This window comes from Pinus tabuliformis, chromosome 8 (genome assembly GCF_031772625.1).
Source record: "Pinus tabuliformis cultivar Carrire ecotype Pingquan chromosome 8, CPIR1, whole genome shotgun sequence".
In the NCBI taxonomy this organism is placed as follows: domain Eukaryota; kingdom Viridiplantae; phylum Streptophyta; class Pinopsida; order Pinales; family Pinaceae; genus Pinus; species Pinus tabuliformis.
The window spans coordinates 1,983,112,975-1,983,140,175 of NC_142294.1; the positions used below are offsets into that span (position 1 = coordinate 1,983,112,975).

Genomic DNA, 27,201 nt, shown 5'->3' on the forward strand with positions numbered 1-27,201 from the left:
GATCAACTGCCAAGTGTCAAGTGCAGATGTGTGGCTGATGGGGCAACGTGGTCCAGGTGCATCATCATCTTTGTATGATTGGGCACAAATAAGCAATGTGTAGTGTTGAAGAAGCCCATGGCATGGCAATCAATGCTCTGCTGTGGTGGAGGCCCATGGCTCTCAATGCTCACCCTACAAGTGCCATTATGACCCTCTGGAGGGCTTGGATCTCGTATAGGGAGACCAAGTCCAAATGGAGACCCACCTGCAATCCTGTATAAGATCCAATGTGTCTCCTCACCTTCCAGTACAACAATCCATTAGTGCAATTGAGTAAATAAACTTGCTAACCAGGGGCAAAAGTGGACACTTCATAGTGGCATGCCCTTCCAAATGGGATTTAGAGTGTACAAGTGTCACCAAGCTCAACAAGAGAGGTTAATAAAGGACCCTATTAGGTGGTTTCAACCTCTAAGGGAGTAACAAGTCCATGGTACATCTGTCAAATGGCAGGTGTCATGTGAAATGATGGTGGAATAGAGTGGGGCAACGAGGAAGGCTCCAAGCCACATGCCATGGTACAAGGGTAACTATGATGGAGGAAGCCCACACATTGGGTATATGGATGTAGGAGGGAGAAATTGTGGTACATGAGTTACCCCGACCTTTGTTTTTCCACCCTTCTTCATATGCTTTTTGCCTTTTATTGATTTTCTTTCTTTAACTGCTTGGGTCTCTAGGGAATGAGAGCATGATGTGTATGATAAAGCAGTGAATACTCCCTTAAGGTTGGGCAGTTCATTGCCCACCAGGGTTTGGGACAATCACGGGTTCATAAATGATGCAGGGGGCACTCATAGGGGCCCTAGGAACCAGGGTGATAACCATAATGATAGGGGGTAGAGCTTATATTTGGCTTTTGCCCAAGTGCTAAATTTTTATGTCCTGACCATATTTTGCATTTTGTGGTACATTTCCTGTTATAAATGGCCAAATTATGCCTTTAAATTTCTTTTTAGCTGAATCAACATTCGGGACATTGTTCCAGGCCTGACCCAAAGTGTGGACAAGAGGAGGGGGAGGATAACATCTTGTGGACCCATATGGGAACAATATGAAAAGGGGTTATAATGAGCAAAGGAGAGTGAGATATATGGTATCAGGAAGTGGGACCATGCAAACAAAATCAGGGTTTCCCATGTAGTGCCATTCCTAAAGCTATTAACAAATAAAGGAGATCCCACGGGACTAAAATATAAGATTAACCACCAAGTTGGGACAAGGGAACAAGAGTACAATCCAAGCCCATTCTTTTTGCCGAATCCCCCCACTAATCCATGTCCAAATGTGTCCAAGAAAAGCAAGCATAAACACCCAATTACATAATGAAAAGCCATACCTTTGGGGTTGGAAGGCCCACCTTCAAACATACGATCATAACAGATGGGCAAGGGCACATAATGGCTGGCTCAGGTGGCGGAGAATGGTGGCACATTGAGCTATTTGGTGGTTGCAAGGGGCTGCTGGCTGTCGACTGAAGACAAATCTAGGAGAAAAATTCTCCTATAGGGGTCACCCACTGGTGGTGGGTAACAAATTCAAACCATCTATACACAAATATGCAAAATATCTCTTTTATATAACAAATAAGAGTGCATATAACCAAAATAGCACTTAGTGCAATACATTTCTAAACCATAAATACATCAACAAAGAAGCTGTAGATGGCCTCTAACGTAAAAAAAGTTCATGCTACAACAAATATCTACATATCATCAAAATCATTGCCTATATTGGGATCTTCATCTTCAATATCACCCTTTAAGCATTAAAATAAGATAGAAAAAGCTTCACATGTCAAATTGAGATTTTGTTTGAGTGATGGGTACATTTTTACTAGGGTCATGATATAGTTCAACAATTAGTGCCACTAACACCAAGGTACATAGAGGGCTTGGGGCTCTTGATTAAATGCTAGTTCAATGCCCTCATATACGACATAATCCAATGGAAATGTTGCAATCCCCTCAATTCGTAAATCTTGAAAATTGTCAAGTCTGCTAGATTTTGAATGGGATCTAAAATCCTATTTTCTCCATTTGAAATCCAATGAAGTCAGAACCACTCTCAAACATCCTGAGTCAATTAATGGTAATGTTAAAAATTTAAGTAAAAGGATTTCCTTTTACTTCAAGAATTTAACATTACCATTAATTGCATAGCAATAGTAGGGCCATTGGCTTGAATATTAGGTTGTGTCACTCATTTTTTTTTTAATAATTGTGTTTGGAATGTCCTTGGTCGCATTATATGGAATTGGCCGGTTCAGTAAAAAATCTGCCAGTTCGGTATCGAATTGGCCATTTCTGGTTCTAGACCTTCAACTGGATCGTTTAACCCCCAAACGGATCGGTTCCACCAGTTCTGATAATATTGGGAAGAAATGGTTGACACTCACTGCATTTTCCTTGCATAAATGGCATAATCTAAGTCCCTCCCATGATCTTCTTTGCATATTGTTCCAAGTTAAAATGCTAGTCTTCAAAATAAGACATGGCAATTCCTATTGTATCTTATTGTCATGCAAAATTCATCTCAAGGTCGAATGTATCAAAATTATTTTATGGTTTGTAAGAATGATGACTAGGCTGAGCCCTAAAAGGATATAGACCAAAACCTAGAAAAGAAAGTTCAAAACCTCTATTGTGAAGATCGGATGCAAAACAAAACTTATTCATGTCATCCGAATCATCTATTAGTGAAGTTTAATCTGAGAAAAGTACATAGAGGAAGGAGAAATCTAAGTATCCTTGCTCAAGCAAAAGAAGAAGCTCGCTATATATATTTTTGAGACAGTTCGTTACATACCCCTGAGGCAATTAACAATTCGTTGAATATATATCACTGAGGCAAGCAACAAGCATGACAAGAACAATATAAAAAAATTCAGAATTATAGAAACCATACAAGAAAGACTATTATCTCTGCAAGGATGCAAGCCACAGGAGGAACATTATCTCTAATGATGTAGGTTACAAGGAGTGAAATATGTTGTAATGCAAGCTACAGGAACAAGCATCCATGATGACACCAAACAACAACACTTAATACACATGACATCCGAGCCTTCTACAACATTGTAGTTTACAATATTCTTCATGTCAACACGCTTCTAAGGCATTCAAAGCTTACAAAGGAATTCAAATGATGAAGAATGCAAATTTTGAGGCACCTGTATACAGGGAACAATATAAGTTCATCACTATGTGATCCAGGATACTTTTATTGATGTGAAATCCTGAGGTTTGATCTGAGTTCAGTAACATAATTCCAAGTCTTGTAGATTTGGTCCAAGGTAGTGGTTCAAGATTAAACATTCAGCTGCATTGGAAGCCTTCTTGTATTAAAGTGAGTCTACTTGAGAGAACCTGGAGAATATTACTCTATGATAAGTGTGAAGGACAAAATAGAAGTTTGTCATTAAGATTTTAAGACTCATCATCATCATACATATCTTATGCACCTAATTAGTGGAGAAAAGGATGAAGAAGGAGACTATTTGTAGGACAAAGAAGAAGGAGAAGAACCAAAGTTTTTCTGTGACCATTCCAGAACTGAAATTTCAGGGGCCGAAATTATAGGGCCAAAATTTCAAGAGTTGATCAGATTTGGGACAGTTTGACCATGTTTGACTTTGACATTGGAGGTGACTTGGAGGAGGGTTGGACATGACATTTTGTGGCAGTTTTGGGTCTTGGTCTTGTATATCTCATTTTGATTTGATTCTATAAGAGAAGGATTTTTGGGATTCCCCTTGTGGGGTTTTGCCCTGGCTTGGAGCCTAATTTCTCGTGTCTCTTGTCTTTTGTGCATTATGTTTTGCTATTGTGTAATTGCTTGAGGACATAAAAAACAAGTAAAAATCAGTCACAAGTAATTACCATGATAAGAAACTCTATCATATATTAGAATTTCAACCAAAGATTCAAAGACCAGGATGATATGGATTTGTCTTCTAGATTGGAAAATGAATTCGCTCAGATAGCTTGCTTCTCTAGCTCGACTTCACAGGGTGTCTGGTATATAGACAATGGAGCGTCAACGCGCATGACAGGAATTAGAGACTATTTCTCTAGCTATAGGGAGGAGGAATGGACTTCCCGATTCAAATGGGAAATAAAACTAAATGTACTCCAATTGGGAGAGGTACCATTGAGATTCAAAGGGAGTTAGGAGCAAGCACCAATGTTACAGACGTGTTGCATGTGCTAGGCTTTGGTATGAACTTGATTTAGTGTCAAAACTACATGACACGGGATATGATGTCTACTTTGTAGGGAAGAAGGTGTTCATAAAAATCTAGAATTGGAAGAAGGTGAAGCAAATTGGGGTTTGAAGCAACAAGTTATACAAGTTACAACTCAATTCTCCAAAGGCACTAGTCAGTAACACCAATAGCAGTGGGAGAGACTTGAATGAATTGTGGCATAGGAGAATGGGACATTTGCACCATAGAGCACTAAAGATACTCAACGGGACAATGATGGGTGTTCCAGAATTAAGCACAAAACACGACGATGTGTGCAAGGGGTGTGTACCTGGGAAATTCGCTAAAGCAACATTCCCAAGAAGTGATAGCAGGTTAGATGGTGTGTTGTAGCTTGTATGTTCAGACATTTGTGGCCCAATGTCCACCAAATCTCTCTGAGGGTATGGTCTTTAGTTGTTTCCAAGAGTTCAAGGCTCTAGTGGAAAACTCGACAGGGAAGAAGATCAAGGCACGTTGCACAAATAATGGAGGAGAGTACACAGATAGTGACTTCACTGGATTCCGTGTGAAGGAGGGCATTAAGAGGGAGTGGACAACTCCACAAAGTCCACAACAGAATGGAGTAACAAAGCAAAATAATAGGTCTATAGTTGGGGCAGCAAAGGCTATGCTATATGATTAGGACGTGCCCAAGTTTCTATGGGCAGAGGCTTGTAGCACAATGATGTACATACAAAACAGGGTTCCTCACAAGGCGTTGGGGAAGATAACACCAGAGGAGATTTTCTCAGGGAAGAAACTGGAGATCAATCACTTCAAAATCTTTGGTAGTATAGCATACTGCCATGTGCCAGATGAAAAACACACTAAACTAGATCAAACTGTAGAAAAGGGGTATTTCGTTGGGTATAGCGAAACCTCAAAGGCATACATTATCTACATTCCTAGCAGTGGGAGGATTATTGTGAGACGAGATTTGAAGTTCATCGAGGATAAGGCATTTAGAAGATCTCGTGAGATGCTGATAGTTGATCAGAGTGAGCCAATAAAAGCTCCATTAATCCAGCAGCAGGGACAGCCGCGGGGACAGTTGCAGGGTCAACAAAGTACTAGTACAATTACTAGTATGGGCACTAGCTCAGGTACAGGGTATCATGCAAGTTCGCAATAGACGGAGCAGCAGAGGCAGGATAAGGAGTTGGTAGAACCACCCACCAAAAGGGTAGAACTAGCAAAGAAGTTCGTCAAATGCTGAAGGATGCACTTTGGTTTATGGGGGCTCCTAGGATAGGCAAGAGGGAGTGTAGATAGCCAGACAGGTACCAAGCATTGGTGGCACAGGTTGTTGAACCTTCCAATTATCAAGAGGCTGCACAACATTAGGTGTGGCAGGATGCCATGGTGGAGGAGTATAGCTCCATCATGAGAAACTATGTATGGGAGGTCGTGCCTAGACCTGTGGATAGGTTAGTTGTAGGCTCCAGATGGATCTATAAGATCAAATACACTGCAGATGGCAGTGTAGAGAAGTATAAGGCTAGGTTTGTGGCCAAGGGGTATGCGCAGAAGGAAGGTATAGATTATGAGGAGACCTTCGCCCTAGTGGCCAAATATCCTTCCATCTAGTCAGTGATATCTCTAGTAGCGTAGATGGTATGGCAGTTTCACCAGATGGACGTCATGACAACATTCTTGAATGGAGTGATAGAGGAGGAAGTATACATTGAACAACCAGAGAGCTTCGAGACACATGAGAGGGGCACACATGTGTGCAAGTTGAAGAGAGCACTATACAGGCTCAAATAGGCTCCTAGGGAATGGTATGGCCGGATTGACAACTACTTGCAGAAGATGGGATTCGTGGAGAGTGATGTGGATTTCAATCTTTACTATATGATGGTAGAGGGTGAACCACTCATCCTAGTGTTGTATGTGGATGACCTCTTCTTGACAAGGTCATCAGGGCTCATAGAGGATTGCAAGAGGAACTTGGTAGCAGAATTTGACATGAAGGATTTGGGGCTGATGCATTACTTCCTAGACCTGGAGGTATGGCAGAAAGACAGGGAGATCTTGCTTGACAAAGGGAGATACACTATGAAGACCCTTAAGAGGTTTAGGATGCAGGTCTGTAGACCTATGTCCATGCCTATGATTACTAACTGGAGAAATATATATGCATCTGAGGGTGAGGATGTGGACTCGACCTTGTATAGATAGCTCATCGGTTCACTCATCTATCTGGTCAACACAAAGCAAGACATCTGTTTCGCGATCAACGCTCTCAGTCAATTTATGGTGGGACCTAGGAGAGTGCACTGGACAATGACGAGACATATATTGAGGTACTTGTGCGGTGCAGTCTAGTATGGGTTGAGGTATACTCGAGGTGATGGTGTCAGGTTATGTGGATATACTCACGAAATAGGTGGCTAATATACTCACGAAGGCCTTGGGGAGGGAAAAGTTTGTCTACTTTAGAGAGTAGATGGGTATAATGGAGAACACCTTCCTTGCTAAGAGGGAGTGTTAGTTTTTGGTAGCAACAGACAGGTGTTCTAGTCTCTATGATGTCTAAGAGGCTAAGGAACACGAGATCTCCAAAACCCATAAAAGGTTTCGCGAGAAAAGACTTGGAGACACCTCAATTAAATTAATTAGCCAATAATTAAATATTTCCTAAGTCTAACTTAGGAAAATTGGTTAATTAAAGTGAATTAATTAGGGAAATTTGATTTTGCTCTAGAGACTTCCGGAAAAGTAATTTGATGGAGTCAAGCTGATCTTAGCTATTGATTGAGATGTGATCATGGCCATTGGTTGCTCAACAAAAGATTATAAGAGCAAGTCGATGGGGCTTGGAAAAGACATCGAGTATCATTTGAGCAGTTTGACTACCCAGTTGTAGGTATTCAACAAGGGCGCAATTGAAGCTAGGGAAGCATCAAAGACAGGGGTTCAACAGAGATTTGGGAGCAGGATTTCGGAGGAGATTTCTTTAGTATTTTGCAGTGTGCAGGAGATAGGAACAGGAGGCCAAATTATCTGTAGAGGAGGTTGTATTCAGCGATTGCGAGTGGCAGAGGAGCTCGTTCAGTGTGCAAGAAGTTGGATCTATCATTTGGAGGCAGAGGGAGTGGGTTTAGAGTAGTCTAGGAGGCATGACGACTTGCGGGAGGGAGATTCCAAGGTTGAACGAATTTCTGGAGAGCAACAATGTGCATTTCCCAAAGGCAGTGCAAATAGCTTGGGAGAGCATGAGTTGCCCGGAGAGTGCCAGATTGAGTAGTAAAGGGAGACAAGTAGTCTCCAATAATTTTTTCCAGTGGAGATCAGTATTTGTCGGAGGTTTGCCAGTGAAAGGTAACCAGTTGTAATTTCTCCTAAATTGCTGAATAATAATAAAGCCCTCATTTGCTACACTAGTTTTCCCTTCGGGGTTTTTCTAGGGACATTTGTCCAAAAATAACAGTGTCATATTTTGATATCCGTGTGTATTATTTTCTCAGTTCCAGTGTTTTATTTTCCACAACATATTTTATTTGTGAATATTTGCAGTAGTGGATTATTTGTTATTTGCTGTAAACTAATTCACAAAAGACAAATAAAATGCATAAGTTAGAAGAATAATACCAGTAACTGCTGTTAGGTTCCTATACCAATAGGTTTCATTTTTCATGATTGACAGTGGAAGGGCCAAATATGTTCATCTTTGCATGCTGCAAAGGTTCCATATTTTGTAAACAAAAGAAGAAAATTAAAAAATGAAAAGAGGGTATGCCCTAAAAGAATAATCAAAGGGCAAAAAGAATAAATTGGTCAGAAAAAATAATAGAAATGAACCCCAAACCAAAAGACCAAGAAAGTGGCCAGTCAAAATGCCACTACTATCTTATTTGTGTAAAGCAAGTTCACAATGTGCAAATATTGTTGCTTATCACACTTGATGGATGGCCCAAAAGTTCAATCTGGACCACTCCATATTTAAATTTGCTGTTGTAGAATAGAGAATGAAGGTCTGTCCAAACAGTTCAAGCTTGGCAGATGAGTAGATAGGTAGAGAAATTAAGGAGCCCAACTGCTTAATCTGGGCCCTTGGAAGAGATAAGGGTAGATTTAGATAGGAGGGCAGTCAAAAGAAAAGAGGAAAATCAGGGTTTGCAAGTTCAAGTGCACCCAATCAAAAGGAAGAAAAAATGCTAGGTGTAGGCTGGGTAGGCAGTTTGAGGTTGCAGAAGCAAGGTTATGATCACTTTTTGTCTTGTCAAGAAAGACTCATCTCATCAATGACATTGGTACCATGGCAGTTGTTTGGTTGCATAACAATGGAAGCATGACTAATTTCCCCCATCATTCCCCCAAAAATCTTTTACTAACATCCCCTCAAGGACCTTGGGATCTGCCCAATGGTCCTGTTTAACTTCATTTCATGACAAATGCTGAGTTGAATCTTGACTCCACTTAGTGAAAAGAAGCCACATTTCTTGTGTAAAAATGATCATTCCATACTCCTTTCACTTCCCTATGCCTAAGTTTTCACTCTATAAACTTAGCATTTATTCATGCAGTTTCAATCCACAAAGTCATATTAACATCTAACTCTATTATTTAGCTCCCCTAATCATTTCCCTATCCCTATAGTACAAAAAACTATATAAAAAACCCAAAAAATGTAAATATCCCTACCCCTTGGCACTATAGCCATACAATACAGTTCGGGGAATATTAAGTCCGTTTGGGACTTGTATTAGCCCTTCCGCGTCCAAACGTTTAGGATTAATTTAACATTTGGTTAGATTAATAACTATGTTAACCCTCCACCTAAACCATTCCCGCCCTAACGAAACATAAAACCCATTTCCCTAAAGTTTAAACCCCCGCCATATTAATAAACAATAAAATATGCGGCGGGTCCCGCGTCCAAAGCTGCTCGCCGCCCATCGCTTCCTGTCCGCCGTCCGATCCAGCGCCCTCGATCCAACGGCTGGCGGCAATATTGCATGCCCCGATCTGCAAAAGGTTAGCGTCCGGGGGATTGGTGGTATTGCTGTCGTACCCCCGCCACGCGTCAATCTCCTGGCGTGATCGGAGCCCCCCTTTGCAAAACCACCCTGGGCCAAAAGTGGTGCGGGGAAAACCGGAAACCACCCGCCTCCTGCCCCCTGACGTCAGGTCCACGTCACCTTGTAACGTCACGACATATCGCCCACCGCTGCTCTGCTCCGCTGCCATGTCATCCACTGACGTCACTGCCCCACCATCGTGTCACATGCCACGTCACCATACGCGTCAGCTGCCAAGTCACTCTCTGTACCCGCTACGCGCCAAAAATACGTCACGCTGACATCATCATACAAACGCGCCAAAAAGTGCTAAAAATGTCCAAAATTCATTAAAAAGTCGTGAAAACGACTATTTTGTTTATTTCTATTGGTCGCTCGCGGACAACGTGCATGCTGTTTTACGACGAATTTGCTGCCACAACTCCAAATTACCCAACCAAGCGAGTTCCTCCTGCAAATCCGGCCCCTCAGCTCAGCATTGTACCTGCTAATTACCCTCTGCACCATCAAAAACAGGTATTTACCCGTTGTTTACCCATAAACCCTGTTTTTCCGCAGTTTCTCCATTGAAATTGATTGAGCATCTGCAAATTCAAACTAAAATGCACTCCAGCCCCTAAAATTCCACCTGTAAATTCACTAGGTGACCCTTTGTTCAAGAGCAACCCGGCAAACTGGCCCTCCTCTGCAAATTCCGCCATTAAAATACATTTTAAGCTCGTTTCCGCCGGCAGAGTCTCCAAACTGCCCATCAACTAAGTGCATTTGTCAAAATCTCCTGCCAAGATTCCCATCTCCCCTGTATATCCAGTCTCCCAGTTTGCCTCTGCACGGTTTGTTCTCCCTGTGAATTTTACCCGGTAAACCCGTTTCATATCAAAGCTCAATCTGCAAATTCCCTGGGAAAAGTTTCATAGCCCCTGTTCTATTGACAGTTGTTGCACAGACCCAAGTTCCAAATCACAAACACAGAGAGTTCAAAAATGGAGGGTCCAGTAGCCCTAAACATTGCACCCTTGCATGCACCACATAGGGAGTTGCAGTGGCAGTCTCTTGCTGACAGAGACTATCAGATTGATGATATGGAGGGAGACAAGCCTCACCTTCAGGCTTTCTGTGAAATAAGAAATAGCTACAAGAACAAGGCTGACATATTTGGGATATGGGAGTCTAATATGCCTATTTATTATCTGCCATCAGTGAATGTCTTCCCTGACCTCATCCACCAATGTTGTGCCAACTATGAGCCTTCTCAAAGGGCAGTGATGAAACCTTCAGGAAATGTTCTCTTTTACATCACCCCTCAGTCTATAAATGAAATGCTGCACTTCAAGCCAACTCAGCCTTTGGTCCCTCTCTCTATGAAACAACTGCTGGATCAAGCCTCAAAGTTGTCCTCTGCAGAGATTAGCAGGATTGCCAAAATGTTCATGTCTCCAGAATGTTTTGCCAGATACACACTGCCTTACCACCATGCCTGGTTTGATGAACCTGGAAGAATAATCATAGACATGATTTCTTACATCCTGGGGTTCAGAACAAGTGAAGTTGTGGATGAAACTGTCTTTGCTCTAATGTCCATGTTTTCTCCAGGACAGCCCCCTGCTGTCAAGTATGATTATGCCACCTACATAGCTAACAAAATCCATGAGCAGTTCATGAATCTGGACAGACAGAGAGTGTTCAAATACACTGCATACATTTATCATTTGCTGCTGTACTATCAGTCTGATAGTTTCCCAGTTGTCCTTAAGAGATTGGATGCTAAGGGGGAGCGAAGGTCTGTGATATTTTGGACCCCAGTATTCCATCTAGTTTCAGACTCCCCCTACACATACTGTGAGTTTATTGACCTCTTCATCTATCCGGCTACCTGCTTGCTGTCATCAACTCCTCCTGCTAGACTATCTTATGATATGCAGAAAATATTGCAGCTCTCCAAGAACTACAAAATAGGTGACTGGTACTTCTACCAGCATCACACTGTCATCAGAATATATGGCTGTGAGCTCTGCCCCTACAGATTGCCAAGATATGTGCCAATGAGACTGTTTGCCTTGGAGTATTACAAGCAATTCATCAATTCAGATTTAACTCATTTCCATAGTGCCAAGAAAAAGGCTCAGCTGAAATTCAAAGACCAACTAGGCCCCTTTATAATGAACAAAAAAGAAGGATGGCAAGATGCTGATCAGATATTAAGTGAAAAACTCAAATTAAAAAGAAGCTTTTGGTGGGTACCCTATGACCCATGTGGCTTTATCAATGCAAGGAAAATAAAATATAGGCTGTCAGCCTATGAACACTGCAAAATCCCAGAGATAGAACAATTTGCCAACCAAGATGACTGGGTAGAAGGCACACTAGTTGAGGAGTTCACTGAAGAAGAAAAAATGGAGCAAACTATAAAAAATTTGGAAAAGGCTCTTGACTTGGATTCTTTTGGGCAGGTGACATTCAAACTGCCACAGCGAGACGGAGAAGGCACATCAACTACTGGAACAGCTCCACAAGCTTCCCAAGAAAGGTCTACACTAGCAACAGGAACCGCAAAAGGCAAGGAGGTCATTGATACAGAACAAGAGACAATGACAGAACAGCCAGCTACCTCAAAGGAGCAGAGTCAAGGGCAAGCCCCTCCACTGTAGACAGAGGCACCACAGATTCCAGCATTGCAGACTCCTGTCAATGAGGAGAGAGGCAAGAAACGAGATAGAGAAGAAACTACACCTGCTAGTGGGTCAACACAGCAACCAGAAGCCAAAAGACAAAGAGTTGATCCTCAAGTTGAAGAGGAAATTAGTGAAGAAGTCATAGAGAGTCTGAGGAGGGAAAGAGAAACTAGCCAGCAAACACCCACTAGCTCATTCCAGCAAGAGCAAGAGAGGCAGCATGGTATGGAGGTGTCTTCCTCAAGGCAGCAAAGCAAGCAACCGCCGGGTATTAAAGGAACTTTCATGGAAATCAAGGCTCAAAATGAGTTGTTAAGAGTGCAGTTGTATGATCAATTCCTCAAGACAAAACCCTCCAAACAGCAGAGATTAATGGCGGCCTATGACTTTAAGGAGGAGAAAATGATCCAAGTCATTTCAAGGCTAAAATACCACAGCCACAGACAGCAGCAGATTATATAAAGACAAACTTGGAGGTCCTTGCCAAGGACATTCACCCAATGGACCAAATAGAGCTACACAAGCAAACAGGTGAAATGGTCTATGCCACTCTAGCAGACAAGGCAATGCTGGCCCATCAATTGAAGGAATCATTGAAAAATACAAATACTCAATTGGATTTGGAACGAATGTCTTCCTCGGCTAAAGACAATAGAATAAAAACAGTGGAGGAAATCATTATGGAACTAGGGCATGATCCTAAGAAGGATGCCAAAGGCATCATGACCCTCATAAAGAAAAAAGAAGAAGATACTGCTGCACTTAGAAAGCAATTGAGGTTACCTGCAACCATGCACCCTCAAACTGCAGAACTTGTACAAGAAAAGGAAGGAGAAGATACCATGGATCTGCTAATGAAGATGAACCAAAGAATAATTCAGATGGAGGAAGAATTGGAGAAAGCATTACAAGGCAAGCAGGGAGAGTCGACCTCCCAGCCACCTATAGCAGCTCCAACAGCCCCCACTGCCCTTCCCACAGCAGAAGCAACAATTCCTCCTGTCATTCCAGCATCCACAACAGCTACATCAACTACAGATGCTACAACAGCAACAACAACACAAGAATCTAGCATGAGTATGGAAGAAATGATGAAAGCAGTCAAAGAGCTAGGAGTTCAGGTGACAGAGGTGAAAGAGGCCAAAGAAAAATTGGCCAAAATAGAGGTAAGCTACAACAAGTCCAAGATGACAGTAGCTGAAAAAACAAGGGAAATAAAGGCCTTGAACGACAAAATAAAAGCCTTAGAAAAGGAGCTTACTCTAGATGAGACTCTAGCTCAGATCAAGAAAATTTTGTGGGCTAGAATTAACCAGTCTATCACTGACCAATGGCAATCAATTCAGACTATACATGAGCAAATAGAATTGATAGGCCTAGCTCAATTTGAAACTCAAAGGGCCAGGGCATCATTGGGAAATATGCCTGAACAGGCCAATAAAATGATTCAGTTCCTCAACACTCATACCAAAGAGCAGCGGGCAGCTCTGCAAATCAGTAGCAGGACAGATACTATTCTGACAGTGAAAAGGGTGCTGACCTTGAGGACTTTTGTACAAACTCTAGAGAGGAAGTGCCAAGAAATGCAGGTAGAAATAAGTGACTTCAAGCTAAAGTTTGCAGCATTGCAGAGCAGAGGGTTACCCAGTTTATTAACCAGCGCTGGAAGACTGCTAACCCGTGAACAATATGCCAACAGAGTAAATAATTATGTTTCCAATCAGATTACAGCATCCTCAAGTACCTCAGAAGAAACAGGGCCTCCCACTGGACAGAGTCTTTATGATAAGTTAGAAAATCTGTTCTACATTGAACATGAAATAAATCATCTGTTTGAGGTTGAGCCCAACTTTTATAGATACACTGAAGCTAATGAAACACTGATTAAAATACAAAGACATCAGCTGCCTACAGAGGATTGGTGGCAGGCAATGCTGGAGATTTTGCCAAGGTGATTTCGGTTCTTTTCCCTTTTTTATCAGCTACAGGTTTTGGGTCAGCAACTTCAAAAGGCACGGGCCACCTGTCAGAGAGCAAAAATAGCAGAAAGAAGAAGCCAAATTGTGACTGCGCCCTGTTAATGACAAAACCGAGCACTAATGACAGTAAAGACAGTAGGACAGCAAATGCAGAAAACGCAGAGAAGGACGCAGCGCCAGCCGTCTCACTCAGTCTAAAAAAGTCAAATATCTCTGACAAATTGGACAGCTAGCAAACCAACATTTACTGCCGCATTTATTTCTCTTATTTACTTCTTCTGAAGAGTTGGTGAAGAAAGTTATTACATGAAGACTTATCTACAAGATATTTTGTATCTCATTTTTGTATAAATACCTCCCCATAGAATGTATTTGGGGTTGGTGATTTTCGCTCTGGACTGCGCTGTAAATTTTGAGACTGTCTTAATACAAAAGCTGTTGAAGTTCACTGTTGCTGACCGTCTGAATGTGGATTTGATGTTCTGGGACCTGCTACAGAATTCCTGTGTCATTCAATGGATCAATAAGTTATTCTAAACTGTGTTTTATGTTTTCTGTGTTTGCAAATTTCACATATGTTCCATAATCTTGGTAACAGAGAAGAAGAATAGCCCAGGATTTGTTTAAATGCACCCTGTGTTCAATCTCTGCTATTAATTATGTTTTCTTCAGAATTAGTCATAAATATGAATTCTTAACTGCTCATGTTTGCACTAATTCCTTCATTTTGAATACTATTTAGGAATTCTTAATTGCTCCTGGATAATATTCATACACTTTCCCTCTGCCAGCATAATGAAAGATTCTTGATTGCCTTTCATTCCCTGACTTCATTCCATCAATTTCCAGATTTTAAAAGTTGTTTCAAGACTGCTTATCTTGCTCTGTAGCATTACCATTCACATAAGAAACACTTTCAGCAGTGCAACATCATTGACTCCATTGCCCAATGGAACAGACTGTTTTAGACTTGCATCCCAGCTCTGCCTGAAATCACCATCCAACAAACTTAAAACAAAACCATGTACATCATAACTAGCCTAAAATACTTCAAAACAAAGCTAAATTACAAAGAGAGAGCCCTCTCTGGTTGCAGATTGGCTAGAATCTGCAGCTAAAAGATTGGTTAGTGGTTACCTCGGCCGTATTCCCTTCAGGAGGCAGGGAACAACCTGAGTGATAACAACTGCAATCATGGAAATTTCATAGTAGGCCGTGGTGGCTAGTGGTTGGGTGGGTCTGATAGCCCACTCAAGGCTCTCGTCCCTGCAGCCCCCCTCCCCCCTTTTCTCCCTTTTTATCTTCCTTTAAACTCAATTTTGTTTCCTTTCAGCCACCGTACAAATTCTTGGTCATTGTATGGCTTGTTAACAATTTTTTCGTGTTTGTATAATGGTACAAATCTGTATGGCCAAGATCCCTTCGGCCTTAAATTTTTTTCACCTCATATGATCGCGGTCGAATGTGCCCCTAACAATCTTGTATGAACCTAGCACCTGAGATTGGTTCTTAGATTTATGGCTCTGATACCATGTTAATTTTCCTAGGGACCCAGCAATCGACAATCCATTGATCTAGCATATTATAGATCTACTGAATGAATGCACGGCTAGGTTCTTGAATCTTAACATTACTTAGCAGACGCAAGAACATAACCAGTCTCACAAAAATGACACAATAGGTTTTTCCCAATCAAATTAGTTCTTCATTAAAATTTTTTAGAACCTACTTGGGCTCCCATCTTAGGATAATGGCCCAATTGAGGAAATTATATGTACAACAATTGGATCTGATCCAGCTAATCAAGCCCTCCTTGGTTGATCTGGATCTCCTTGTTGCCTCCTTCCTCAGACCCAACACACTAGAGTATGACTCCTCACTGAGATCCCTCTCTCAATCTTGTGTTGCTATATGGCATGTCTTCTCCTTCTCCTTAGCCTAGCTTTTATAACTTTTCGTTGAGCTAAATCCCTAATCCTAATCTCTAAGGCGATTGACGACCAAAATTAGATCTTGCCTGACTAGAGATTAAGGGATGAGATTAAGACATAATCAAAAGTGAATACTTTACTTTTTCAAATGTTTCTTTAGCTCAATTAACCAACATTATAATTATGTGTTTTTCCTAAGTTAAAACCTAGGCTAAATTACAAATGCAACTTGCTCACACTAGAGCAAGTGTTTAAGGAGATCTTGGGTGACTTTTGCATGCCTAAACACTTAGGCCTATGCAAAAGTACCTGCCCAAGCTACAAACATCAACATGGATGAACATGCAAGTCTATGGAGTGCTTCACAAGAAATGAAGTAGTCAAACCCCAAAATAACAAGTGGACTGTCACCCACAAGACAAATCCAGGAAGATAAGGGCAAATTAGGGTTTTTACCATACCAACAATCCATGAAAAATAAAATATATATCTCCATAAATAGCAAGAAGTGTCTCCATGATTGTGCCCTCCAAGAATATTCCCTGAATATAGTAAGAAGACCAAGTAAGTGCTTGGAATGTGCCATTTGTGGCTCTCCAAATATGACACACTTCTTAATAAAAGTGCTCCATAAACAACTCAAATAAAATAATAAATGTGCCAAGTCAAAGAGGTGAGGGCGTTGCCAATGAAGGTCAAAAGATGACAAGTGTAGTTAAAATATCCATGCAATAAAGATGAGAGATCACCTAGGAGAGGTGTGCCCTAGAAATTTGTGCTATGTAACTACCTCAATAAAATATCCCCATATGAAGTGTGCCATAGGGAGAAGTGCTAAAGGTGTTTAGAATTCGTCAATGTTCATGACAAAACCACGTTGTTTCCTAGTACCATCCACTTATCACACCAAGCCATGTGCACAAGAGAAAGTGCGCCTAGAAGCGTGCCAACCTCTCCCTCAATTATAAAATAACCATGCACGCCTTGGAAATTGTGCCCAAGAGAGGAGTGATCCATTCAAGTTGCTAAGTCTCCTCAAAATAAATCCCTCCAAGTGTGAACAACAACCAAGTGAAGTAGGGAACTCAAGCGTATTAATGTCCAAGGTAAATAAATGGATTAAATCAACCATTAAATGGCTAAATCAACCTCAACATCTTTGTAGAAAGGTTAACACTCAAGTAAAACAATAGTCCAACCTCCCAATAGTTACAAATTGATGAAATCAACATGAACATGTGCACTAATGGGGGTTGGGGGGGTGGTGCACTCCATCAAGTGTATTTTTAAGGGTGGTTCATGGACACTAGGTGGCCGCTACATCCACGGGAAAATCCAGGCAGATCAACCTGAAGGGATCTACCCGTCGGTCAAACAAGTAAGGCCTAACCCCAAGGGCTTTGGAGATTTGACCCTGTGACCTCCCAATTGCCAAGGTACTTAGCAACGAGAACTCGACCAACTGAGCTAACCCTTGGGGCTGCACTCCATCAAGTGTTGTACCATGGAATAAAATATATCTCCTAGCAAGGACCACCATGATAACACCATAATGACAAAATAGAATCTCCACCTAGGTTTGATCCTATGGAACACCACAAAAGGACTATAATATGATAATACCTCATCAAACCTTAGGAAAAGGCTCATTCATTAAAGATGTATGTAGTAACCCCAATATCTAACTCAAACTTGTGAAAAAGTACATCCACAAGGGTATCAATTGTTGAAAAATGTGTAACTAGGTTCGGTCTTCATTAGTATGAAATGTATTCTTGTAAATATAAAATGAAAAAGAAATTATTATTATTATTGGAGCATGGGTTTCATGCTCAAGTTCTTTTATTTTATAGGTCAAGCACCCATTGAGTGCTTCTAGGATTTAAGAGTCATTGTCATATATGAAAGACCCTATGGGCACATTGTAAATTGTAAAAGAAAATTTATTTTATCTTGAAAGTGTCAAAATACCTCCAAGATCAAGTCGGCCTAATGAGCTGTCAAGTCGGCCTACATGAAGAGCCACGTCCACCCTTGAAGGAGCCTATATATAAGAGGAACTCGTCCTCCATTTGGATCATTCATTCACTCATCTCTTATGCGAAGAAGGAAGAAGAAGAAAGTCGAAGAAGGAAGTGCGAAGGAAAGAAGGACGAAGAAGTCAAAGTGTTTGGGTCTCTCTCTATTCTTATGGAAGTCTAAAGTTAGGGTTTATGCGCTGGAATAACCTGAGGTTTGATTTTGGAAGCAGGAGAGAAGGAAAGGCAAGCGAAGGTCTCTTAGGGCACCTTACTAGCCCTAGGACTTAAGGCAAGTGAAGTCAAGGGGAAGGTTGTTAGAGGGAGATCGAAGTCTCCTAGAGAAGCATCAGTTGCTGGGGAACAAAATTTCGGATCTACTAGGAGGTCGAAGACATTGTAGCAAGAGGCCGAGTAAGACTTGATCTTGGAGGGTATTTGTGTGAGTCTAGGTCATGGTATTCATCAATTGAGAGATCTGAAAGATAAGAAGAGATTTTCAGGCTTGCCCCTCAAGAGGAGGGGTTTTGGCCCTGACTTGCAGCCTATATATTGTGTCATTGTTCTTACTGTTTAGGTAGTTGTTTGATGTATTGCACATTGGAATAAGAAAAGATCAAAGCTAATAAGTAAAAATGTAACACAAACAATTATCAAGTTAAGAGAATTAACATATTCATTGCCCTATTGAATTCACAACATCAACATCATTAATGCATTCCACCTAGGTGATTTCCAACAAACGTTACAATATTAAGTCATATTACCTAGGGAGTCACCAAGGCCAAGTGCACTATCACAACACATCCATCATCTAGCCACATCAACATCATAAAAGAAGGGGACAATAGAAATGCTAGCCCATCTAAACTTCAAGTATGGCCCCACCACACATCAACACAAGAAGGCCATGTAGATGACCCTGTAATATCCCCAAATAGAGATACTAGAAAAATAACAATTTTTCAAATGAGTGCACATCAGAATCTGAAATTTTATTTGCATATAAAAATCAGGAATCGCAAATATGAAAATTACTTGCTGAAATAAACACAAATCTGAAGCTGTCATCTGAATTTTATCTCCAAATTGACCTCCAAGCCTAACGAACGACTGCGGCCTAGAGAAGATGATGTGCTAGGGTCTCACAACCCGAAGCTCTTCCACCGAAACACACCTTTCTGACTAGGGGAAGCCCATACGTCTCTCTGAAACCAGAGATACTCAAGGTTGTCAGACCTACGCCCAAAATTACATCAATGTAAGATAGAAAACTCACAATGTATATCTTACCAAGCTACCAAAGCGACCTCCTTTTATCAACTATGGAAGTCGAATTATCCACACAAGACTCTGCCTTCAACCCATGTGCATTAGTGAGATTCAAGCTGATGTGCAGGTGTGCCTTGTCAACTTGAGGACAACCCAAAGTAAAGTGTTCAAGTGCTGGAGTTAAGAGAAAGCTAAGGGAGTACGCTTGAGTTCATCTGAAGTAGAAGTGGAGAGAAGAAACATGCGCTCAGTATAGTGGCGATTTTCTTATGTCAAACTGCTGTGAAGTGGGGGAGAAAAAGGCATGCGCCTAGTTAACTGGAACACACTCTCAGTGACCTCCCCATGCATGCAGGTATTGTAGTTAACTCCAAGAAAAGTGCCAACTCATCCTTAAATTAATGCATGTGTCCTAGTGGTTTTTAGTTCACTCTTGCATGCACTCCAAATAATTCCCAGTCATGCTCAGTCTTATCCTTGTGCATTGATCCGCGTGCATGCGTTCAAATCCAATGTAGCTCCGTGTCCTTCTGCTCTTGGGTAAGCCAAGGAAAGGATGGCCAATTTGCTGTTTGTTTTCCTGGTTTGAGTTGGGGACATTACAGACCCCTCCTAATGACAAAAATAATACAACATCACCATGCAAAATTCACTAGGAAACTCCAACAATCATGAAACATCCACCTCTAACATGATCATCTAACTCCTTGGGGAGCTAAAGCCATCATGTAATAACAGGATGTAGCACATCTAAGATAATCATACACATCAATACCACTGCAAAATGAGATTGCATCCTCCACAACCGTCAAATATGCAACCAGGGGGCGATCAACAAGGCAAGCACATATAAAAAGACCATCAAGTCAGCAAGCACATCCAAGCAAGGAGAAGTTAGCATCCCCCAACCAAACACCTCCATCAAATGATCCAATTCCATAAAAAGAAGGGGCTCCATGAAGATGTAATCCCCCATGTCAGTCCCAATGGTCCAAGATACTGGCTGAAAATCTCCATCAATGTGATGAAAATCTCGAGGTGGAACCTCATACAATATGAGGTGAACAGGTTTCATTCTCCTGGCATATGATTTGGAATGCCTAAATCAGCTTCCTTTTCCATCTGGGCTTCCACCAAGTTTCAAGATGACTGTCATAAATCTCTGCTAAAGAATGGATGTTTCTGTCATTTAGAAACTTTGCCAATGGATTAGACAGTCTGGGCGGCCCCACTCCCCCAATCCAAGGGTCCCTTCCTATTCTGACCACCTGTCTGTTCCCAAGTAACCACGTCAGATTGTCCCCAATCAATGGATAAGTTGTCATGATGTCTTTCCAGCTCACCAAGCCTCCTGATTTCCTTGGATTGCTGATCCATTCTTCTAAGGTTAAAGTTAATATATATCTTATTGTTTAGCGCTTATCTAAATTACAATTGGTGGGAAGCTAGATGAGGTGTAAGTAAACGCATCAAGTCTCTGGAGTACTTAATGTCCATGTTAAAACTTAAAAACATTTTGGCTACTTTCTAAGTTGAATTTGGATCAGTAGTTGACTTAATCATTTTTGTTTTAACGCATTTGATCAAATTTGATGCATCTTTGCAAAAACATTATTGTGCATATTACTTCAATCTTCTTACCGGTGGAATGGGTTTCTTGGCAGGTTTTGTTCAACAATCATCCAGTGACAAGCTGAAGGTTGGAATGAACTATAGTCACACAAAGAGCTTAAATACAAACCTGCCATATCGGCTAACTTCAGAAGTATGGAAACCACCTTCGTCCCACTTGAAATTGAAAGTATTTACTATTTACCTTAGAGTTTTTGGTATTAGTGGATTTGTAAACAATTCTTCCTTTAATGTGAGTAGTGCAGGTTAATGCTAAATTTTCCTTGTTGAATTTTATAGTTTATACCAGATAAATAGCAATCATTTTTTCTTTCTGTCAACCTAACATATGACATTCTGCTCTCTTATATTTTGCTTCTTTGACATACAACTGACGGTTTTTCAATTCTGTCGTGTTCAATGAAATAGCGTAAATATTCTTCCTCGAAGATGCAAAGCCAACAAGGATCTTCCAGAATCATGGTAACCAGAGCAGATGGACCATATTTATCAATTGATGAGGATATCGACCCGGACCCCTTTCTGTTATGGCTTCGAAAGGAGCTTCTCAGGTCTGAAATATAATGCCCTGTTTTAACTGGTCCAAAATGAGTTGTTTTTCAATCAAACATGATATAAAGAACCGGTGGTAATAGTTGATTTGTAGGATACAGATGACATTTAAGCTTCATCTGCTGATGCTTGGAACCTAATTCCTTTCTAATTTCCATAAAATCTTTTTGCTTGGATTAGACTCATGGTAAATTAACGAGAAGTTATTTCTAAATGTTAAAACCTAAGTCACATGACATGATGACATGGGACACAGAGGACATGAAATTACGAGTATCTGACACGTGACACAGAGACCCCTGGGACAGGACATGGAGGACACATTTTATTATAATAATAATAATAATAATAATAATCTCTCTCTCTCTCTCTCTCTCTATATATATATATATATATAAACACACACTAAAAAAATATAACAAATTAGTGAACTACACATAAAAAATGAAATATAGACCAATATTGAATTTAGAAAATAAAACATTTACATGATGATGATACAAATTCAATCATACAACTAGTGGATATAACCAAAATAGCACCGAGTGCAATCCATTTATGAACCAAATATACATCAACAAAGAGGCTCTAAATGGCCTCTAGAGTCCAAAAAAAATCATGCTACAACATGTTGATGTTTGTAGTTCGGGTAGGTACTTTTGCATAGGCCTAAGTGTATAGGCATGCAAAGGACGTCCAAGATCTCCTTAGACACTTGCTCTGGTGTGAGCAAGTTGTTTTTTTTTAATTTAGCATAAGTTTTGACCTAGGAAAGCACATAATTATTATGTTGGCTAATTGAACTAAGGTAAAACATAAGAAAAAGAAAACATTCATTGTAGTGATTATGTTTTAATCTCAACCCTTGATTTCAACTTTCAAGTGATGCAAGATATAATCTCGGCCATCAATCACTTCGGAGATTAGGGTTAGGGAATTTGGCTCAATGTAAAGTTATAAAAGCAAGGCTAAGGAGAAGGAAAAGACACCATACAACGACACAAGATTGAGAGAGACATCTTAGTGAGGAGTGTGATGCTCTAGTGTGTTGGGTCCAAGGAAGTGCAGAAGGGGAGCGTGGAGATCCAAATCAACCAAGGGGATCGAGGATTGATCTAGGGCTTGATTTTCTGGATCAAATCAAAGGTATATTGTAATCTGTTATTTTCTTAGTTGGGCCATTATCCTAGAACAAGAGCCCATGTAAGTTTTGAGTTTTTAATGAAGAGCTGTTGATTGGGCAAAATATGTTTGTGTCATTGTGATTAAGTTTGAATAATGCGATTTTTCCTTGTGGCTAATTAAGTAAGGAACATAACTGTGTTGTCATTCAATAGATCTATAATTTGCTGCATTATTGAATTATCAGGTGCTAGGTTTGCAAGGAAATTAACATGGTATCAAAGCAAGAAACTTTGAAAACCGATTTCTGAATCATGCGGGAAGCCAGGTTTGTGCAAGATTGTGGGGGCTAGGTTTGGCTGTGATCGTACTAGGTAGTTTTTTTTCTTTAAAAGGTCAAATGAAATCGACCATCCAGACATGAGTTTGATTGCTGTGTTGAAGGGGGACCAAAGATGAATTTTTCTAGGTGAGTTTTTAAATAAAAAATGGAGTGAGGGTCAACAACCTTAGTGGGCTGTCAGATCCACTCATTCTACGCACTAGGAGCAAGGTAGTCACCAACTGTTGCCTAGAGATCACAAGCCAAGGAGAAGAAAGCAACAACATGCAAGGAAACACCATCAACCAAGGGAGCAGGTGCAACAATGCAGGGTCCATGTTGGGCTATGTGGGGCAGAGGTGGCAACAAGAGGAGGCTGAGAGATGTAGTTTGAGGGTGGATTCGACTAAGGGGACATGATGGGTTGAGGTTTATAGATTCGACAACCACAAAAGTCAAGGGCCGTGACAACACAGGAGACCAGGCCCAATGGCAGAGAAGTAGGGTGTAGAACGACAACCTTGAGACATTTGTGCTGGCAAGACTATGGTAGGAGGAGCTTGGGGTTGGGATTTGTTGAGTGTAGGTAGGCAGTGGGGAGGCTAAACTAGGTGCAGAGGTGGTATTGGAAGAGGCCAATGCGATGGTCTGAGGCTAAGAACACACAGAAACAAGTCCAACTCGGTACAATGACAAGTCAGGTGGTCGCTGACACATGTGAACAATGACTAAGATTATAATGCAGTGGTGTTAGAGTGGAGAAAAGTAGCTAGTTGTAGGTACAATTAGCTGAAGAAGCATGTGGTGTCTATACGTGGTCGTATGTTACAACATATCAGCCCAACAATGCATAGTTGATAGAGCACAGGCCATTAAGACCAATAGATTTGCCTGCAGAGTTACTAGATTTCCATAGTGATTGGTGGACTGAGATTAATTTAATGGGTGCATGGTTGCTAGACAGTGGAGCCACAGGGCATATGATAGGGGCAAGTGAGTTGTTTGATAGCTTTACCAAGTGGGACTTAGAATTCCATGTAGATTTTTGAGTTGATTCCAAACATGCAGTGAAAGGGGTTGAAACAATGATATTCCACCTTGAGTAAGGAGGTAGGCTAGAAGTGAAGGACGTGCTATGGGTGCTAGAGCTTAGGTGGAGTTTTTTCTCAGTCTCTATGATGGAGAAGGAATTTTGTATAACATTCTAGGATGGACAGGCACTGATTAGATCCAGGGAATTTAGCTCTTATGAGAGACATTTGGTAGGAGTTAGAGAGAGCAACCTGTATAGGCTAAAGGGCCAGCCTATTTGAGCGATGGCAAGAAGCAAAGCAGTGACAGAGAACAAGGAGCAGGTAGCTTTGAAGGTTGAGTAGCTCAGAGGGAGTCAACCTAAAGGTTTAGGTGGGAAGAAGCAGTTGTAAACTCCTCCAAGTCTGTCAAGAAGGTCTCTTAGTATGAGATGACCTTACAGATGTTCAAGAGCAAGAGGCTTCTAGGAACCAGTCCAAGGGGAGCAGGTCTTCGAGGATGTTCCTAGACTAGGTGGCAGGGAAGGCTTCTAGTTTAGAGGGAGTAGCCAAGGCAATGGATGTAGTTCTAGGATCGAAGTCAGTTCCAGGGGGTAGAAGTATCTCAGTCTCTAAGAGGGAGTGTTGATGTTTGTAGCTCGGGCAAGTACTTTTGCATAGGCCCAAGTGTCTAGGTATGCAGAAGTTGCCCAAGATCTCCGTAGACACTTGCTTTAGTGTAAGCAAGTTGCTTTTGTAATTTAGCCTAACTTTTAACTTAGGAAAGCTCATAATTATTGTGTTGGTTAATTGAACTAAAGTAAACATAGGAAAAGTGAAATGATTACTTTAGTGATTATGTTTTAATTTCAACCCTTGATCTTAAGTGAGGCGAGATCTAATCTCAATTGTCAATCACTTTGGATATTAGGGTTAGGGATTTAGCTCAATGTAAAGTTATAAAAGCGAGGCTAAAAAGAGGGAGAAGATACACCATACAACAACACAAGATTGAGAGAAACATCTTAATGAGTAGTGTGAAACTCTAGTGTGCTGGGTTCGAGAAAGTGCAAAAGGGGAGCTTGGAGATCTAGATCGACCAAAGGGATCGAGGTACGATCTAGGACCTGATTTGCTGGGTCAGATTCAAAGTATCTTGTAATCTGTTATTTTCACAGTGGGGCCATTGTCTTAGGACGTGAGCCCAAGTAAGTTTTGAGTTTTTAATGAAGAGTTGTTGATTGGGTAGAATCTGTTTGTGTCATTGTGATTGAGATTGACTAATGTGATTTTTTCTTTCACTAATTAAGTTAAGAACTTAGCTGTGCTTTCATTGAGTAGATCTATAATATACTAGATCAATGAATCGCTGGGTGCTAGGCTCGCAGGGAAATTAACACAACAAATAACGAGTACTACATATCATCAAAATCATTGCCTATATTAGGATCCTTCATCATCAATATCACTCTCTAAGCATTAAAATAAGATAGAAAAAGCTTAACATGTCAAATAAAGATTTTGTTGAGTGGTGGGTACATTTTTACTAGAGTCATGATAGAGGATTTCATTTTTCAACAATCATTGCCACAACATCAAGGTATATAGAGGGTTTGGTGCTCTTGATTAGATGCTAGTTCCATACCCTTATACATGACGAAATCGAATGGAAACATTGCAATCCCCCAAATCGTGAAATCCTGAAATCTGTCAAGTTTGTTGGATTTTGAGTGGGATCTAAGATTCTACTTTCTCCATATGAAATATAATGAGGTTGGTGATGGGCCTCTAAATTAGACATAAATTAAGGCCCATGCCTCTAAATTAAACATAAATTAAGGCCTATGACTATCTTTCAGCACATTAAACCTCTCTTCTTGCATTAGATAATGTATTTTTAACTTTAATATATTCATTAGGAAGGTTTATGAATAATTGCATATTTGTGCCTAATAATATTTATTTTTGTGAAATATTATGAGAATATTGGGCAGATTATGAAGATTTGGAGGAGGAGATAATTTAGGGACTTGTTCCCTACTACAGGAGGATCAATAATAAATAATAAATCAACAAGATATTATGGAATTATGGCATAAATTGTGGAACTCCAATGATTGACAAAATCTAGGAATGCGTTCCTTGCCATTTAACGCAGATTCCTAGTATTGGGGACCAGATCCACCAATCAAGGGATTTTGGTGGGGAAAGCTTCTTCCATTCATGGGGAATGGTTCCTAATCATTTTGTATAAGTACCAAGTTGAATTTGCCTTTAGGGAGAGATTTTCATTAGTGTTCTTGTGGAGAGAATTTGTATTTTTGCAGCTCCATTGTATTTTCTTGCAGGCATGTAATTCTATTGATGAAAATAAGGAAGATTGGTGTCATGTTCAACTTCTAAATCTTGTTCTCCCCATAGGTTTTTGAATTTCCTTGGGCTTGGCCATCTTAGGAGCGTCAAAGCCCTTTTGTATCATTTTCTTTCCTTCTTTTCACTTCTTATTCACATGCGTCTCTTGTTTTTATTTCTTTCTACTTCTGCATTTAGTATTAATGATTTCTTATTGTAGGATTGAGTTAAATGGTTTAAGTAAGTTCTTTTGCAGGATCACAAGCATCATTTCATCCTTGGAAAAGCTTTGGAAGGTCATAGTAATCACTGTGCTACTTAGATTAACTTTCTTATTCTCTAATCTAGATTTCTGGAACTCCTTTGTGGCAAAGAACAATAAATTTCTGCTATTTTTTAGAGCATGCTAACGAGCTTCAATCGAGTTGGTTCCACTTGCATTAGATCACAAAAACATTCTAGTTCATAACAAAAATTACCCCATTGCATTTTCACTTGATTAGGTTAGACATTTTTTAGATTTACTAGCTCAGTAGTTCTTGAATTTTTAGATTTTCGACTAGTAATGTTTTTCTATTTTTTAGCATGGGTTAACAGAGGTCTTTTTGAGTGATTCCACTTGGAATAGGGACCTAAGACATCTTAGTTAATAACAAAATTTGTTCCATCCAATTTGGATTTGATTTGCTTGGTCATTCGATGAATTATAATTTCGTATAGTAAATCTGTAGCATCCTGTAGGAAATCATTGTAGCATCCTATAGGAAAGCCTGTTTTGAGCCCGAATTGAGAAAAATCATCATTGACGCTGGGATTAGGTCTCTACTTGACCGCCATGCCATCAAGACTATTTTAACCCTCTTGCTCCACACTTGTCTCCCCTGTCAAAGCTCAAGGAAAGATTAGCATTTGCATTTATAAAACAAAAAGATTTAAAAAAATGAGTTCTTATATATTACACATGCACACAACAGTTAGTACTCTCTAGATTAGATTTGATGCTCAGTTAGTTTAAATCATCACA

At 40.5% G+C, this 27,201-nt stretch overlaps 1 protein-coding gene across 6 annotated transcripts in view; it reads left to right on the forward strand.

Moving 5' to 3' along the window:
- LOC149244398 (uncharacterized) overlaps window positions 1-27,201 on the forward strand; it is a 175,213-nt gene that overhangs the window by 22,182 nt on the left and 125,830 nt on the right. For 5 of the 6 annotated variants that reach the window (XM_089367987.1, XM_089367986.1, XM_089367988.1 and 2 more), the window contains 2 exons: window positions 20,852-20,988; window positions 21,228-21,370. In XM_089367987.1, the coding sequence (XP_089224113.1) occupies window positions 20,852-20,988; window positions 21,228-21,370 (280 nt within the window). The remainder of the gene's footprint in view (window positions 1-20,851; window positions 20,989-21,227; window positions 21,371-27,201) is intronic. The other variant, XM_089367989.1, reaches the window with a different exon arrangement.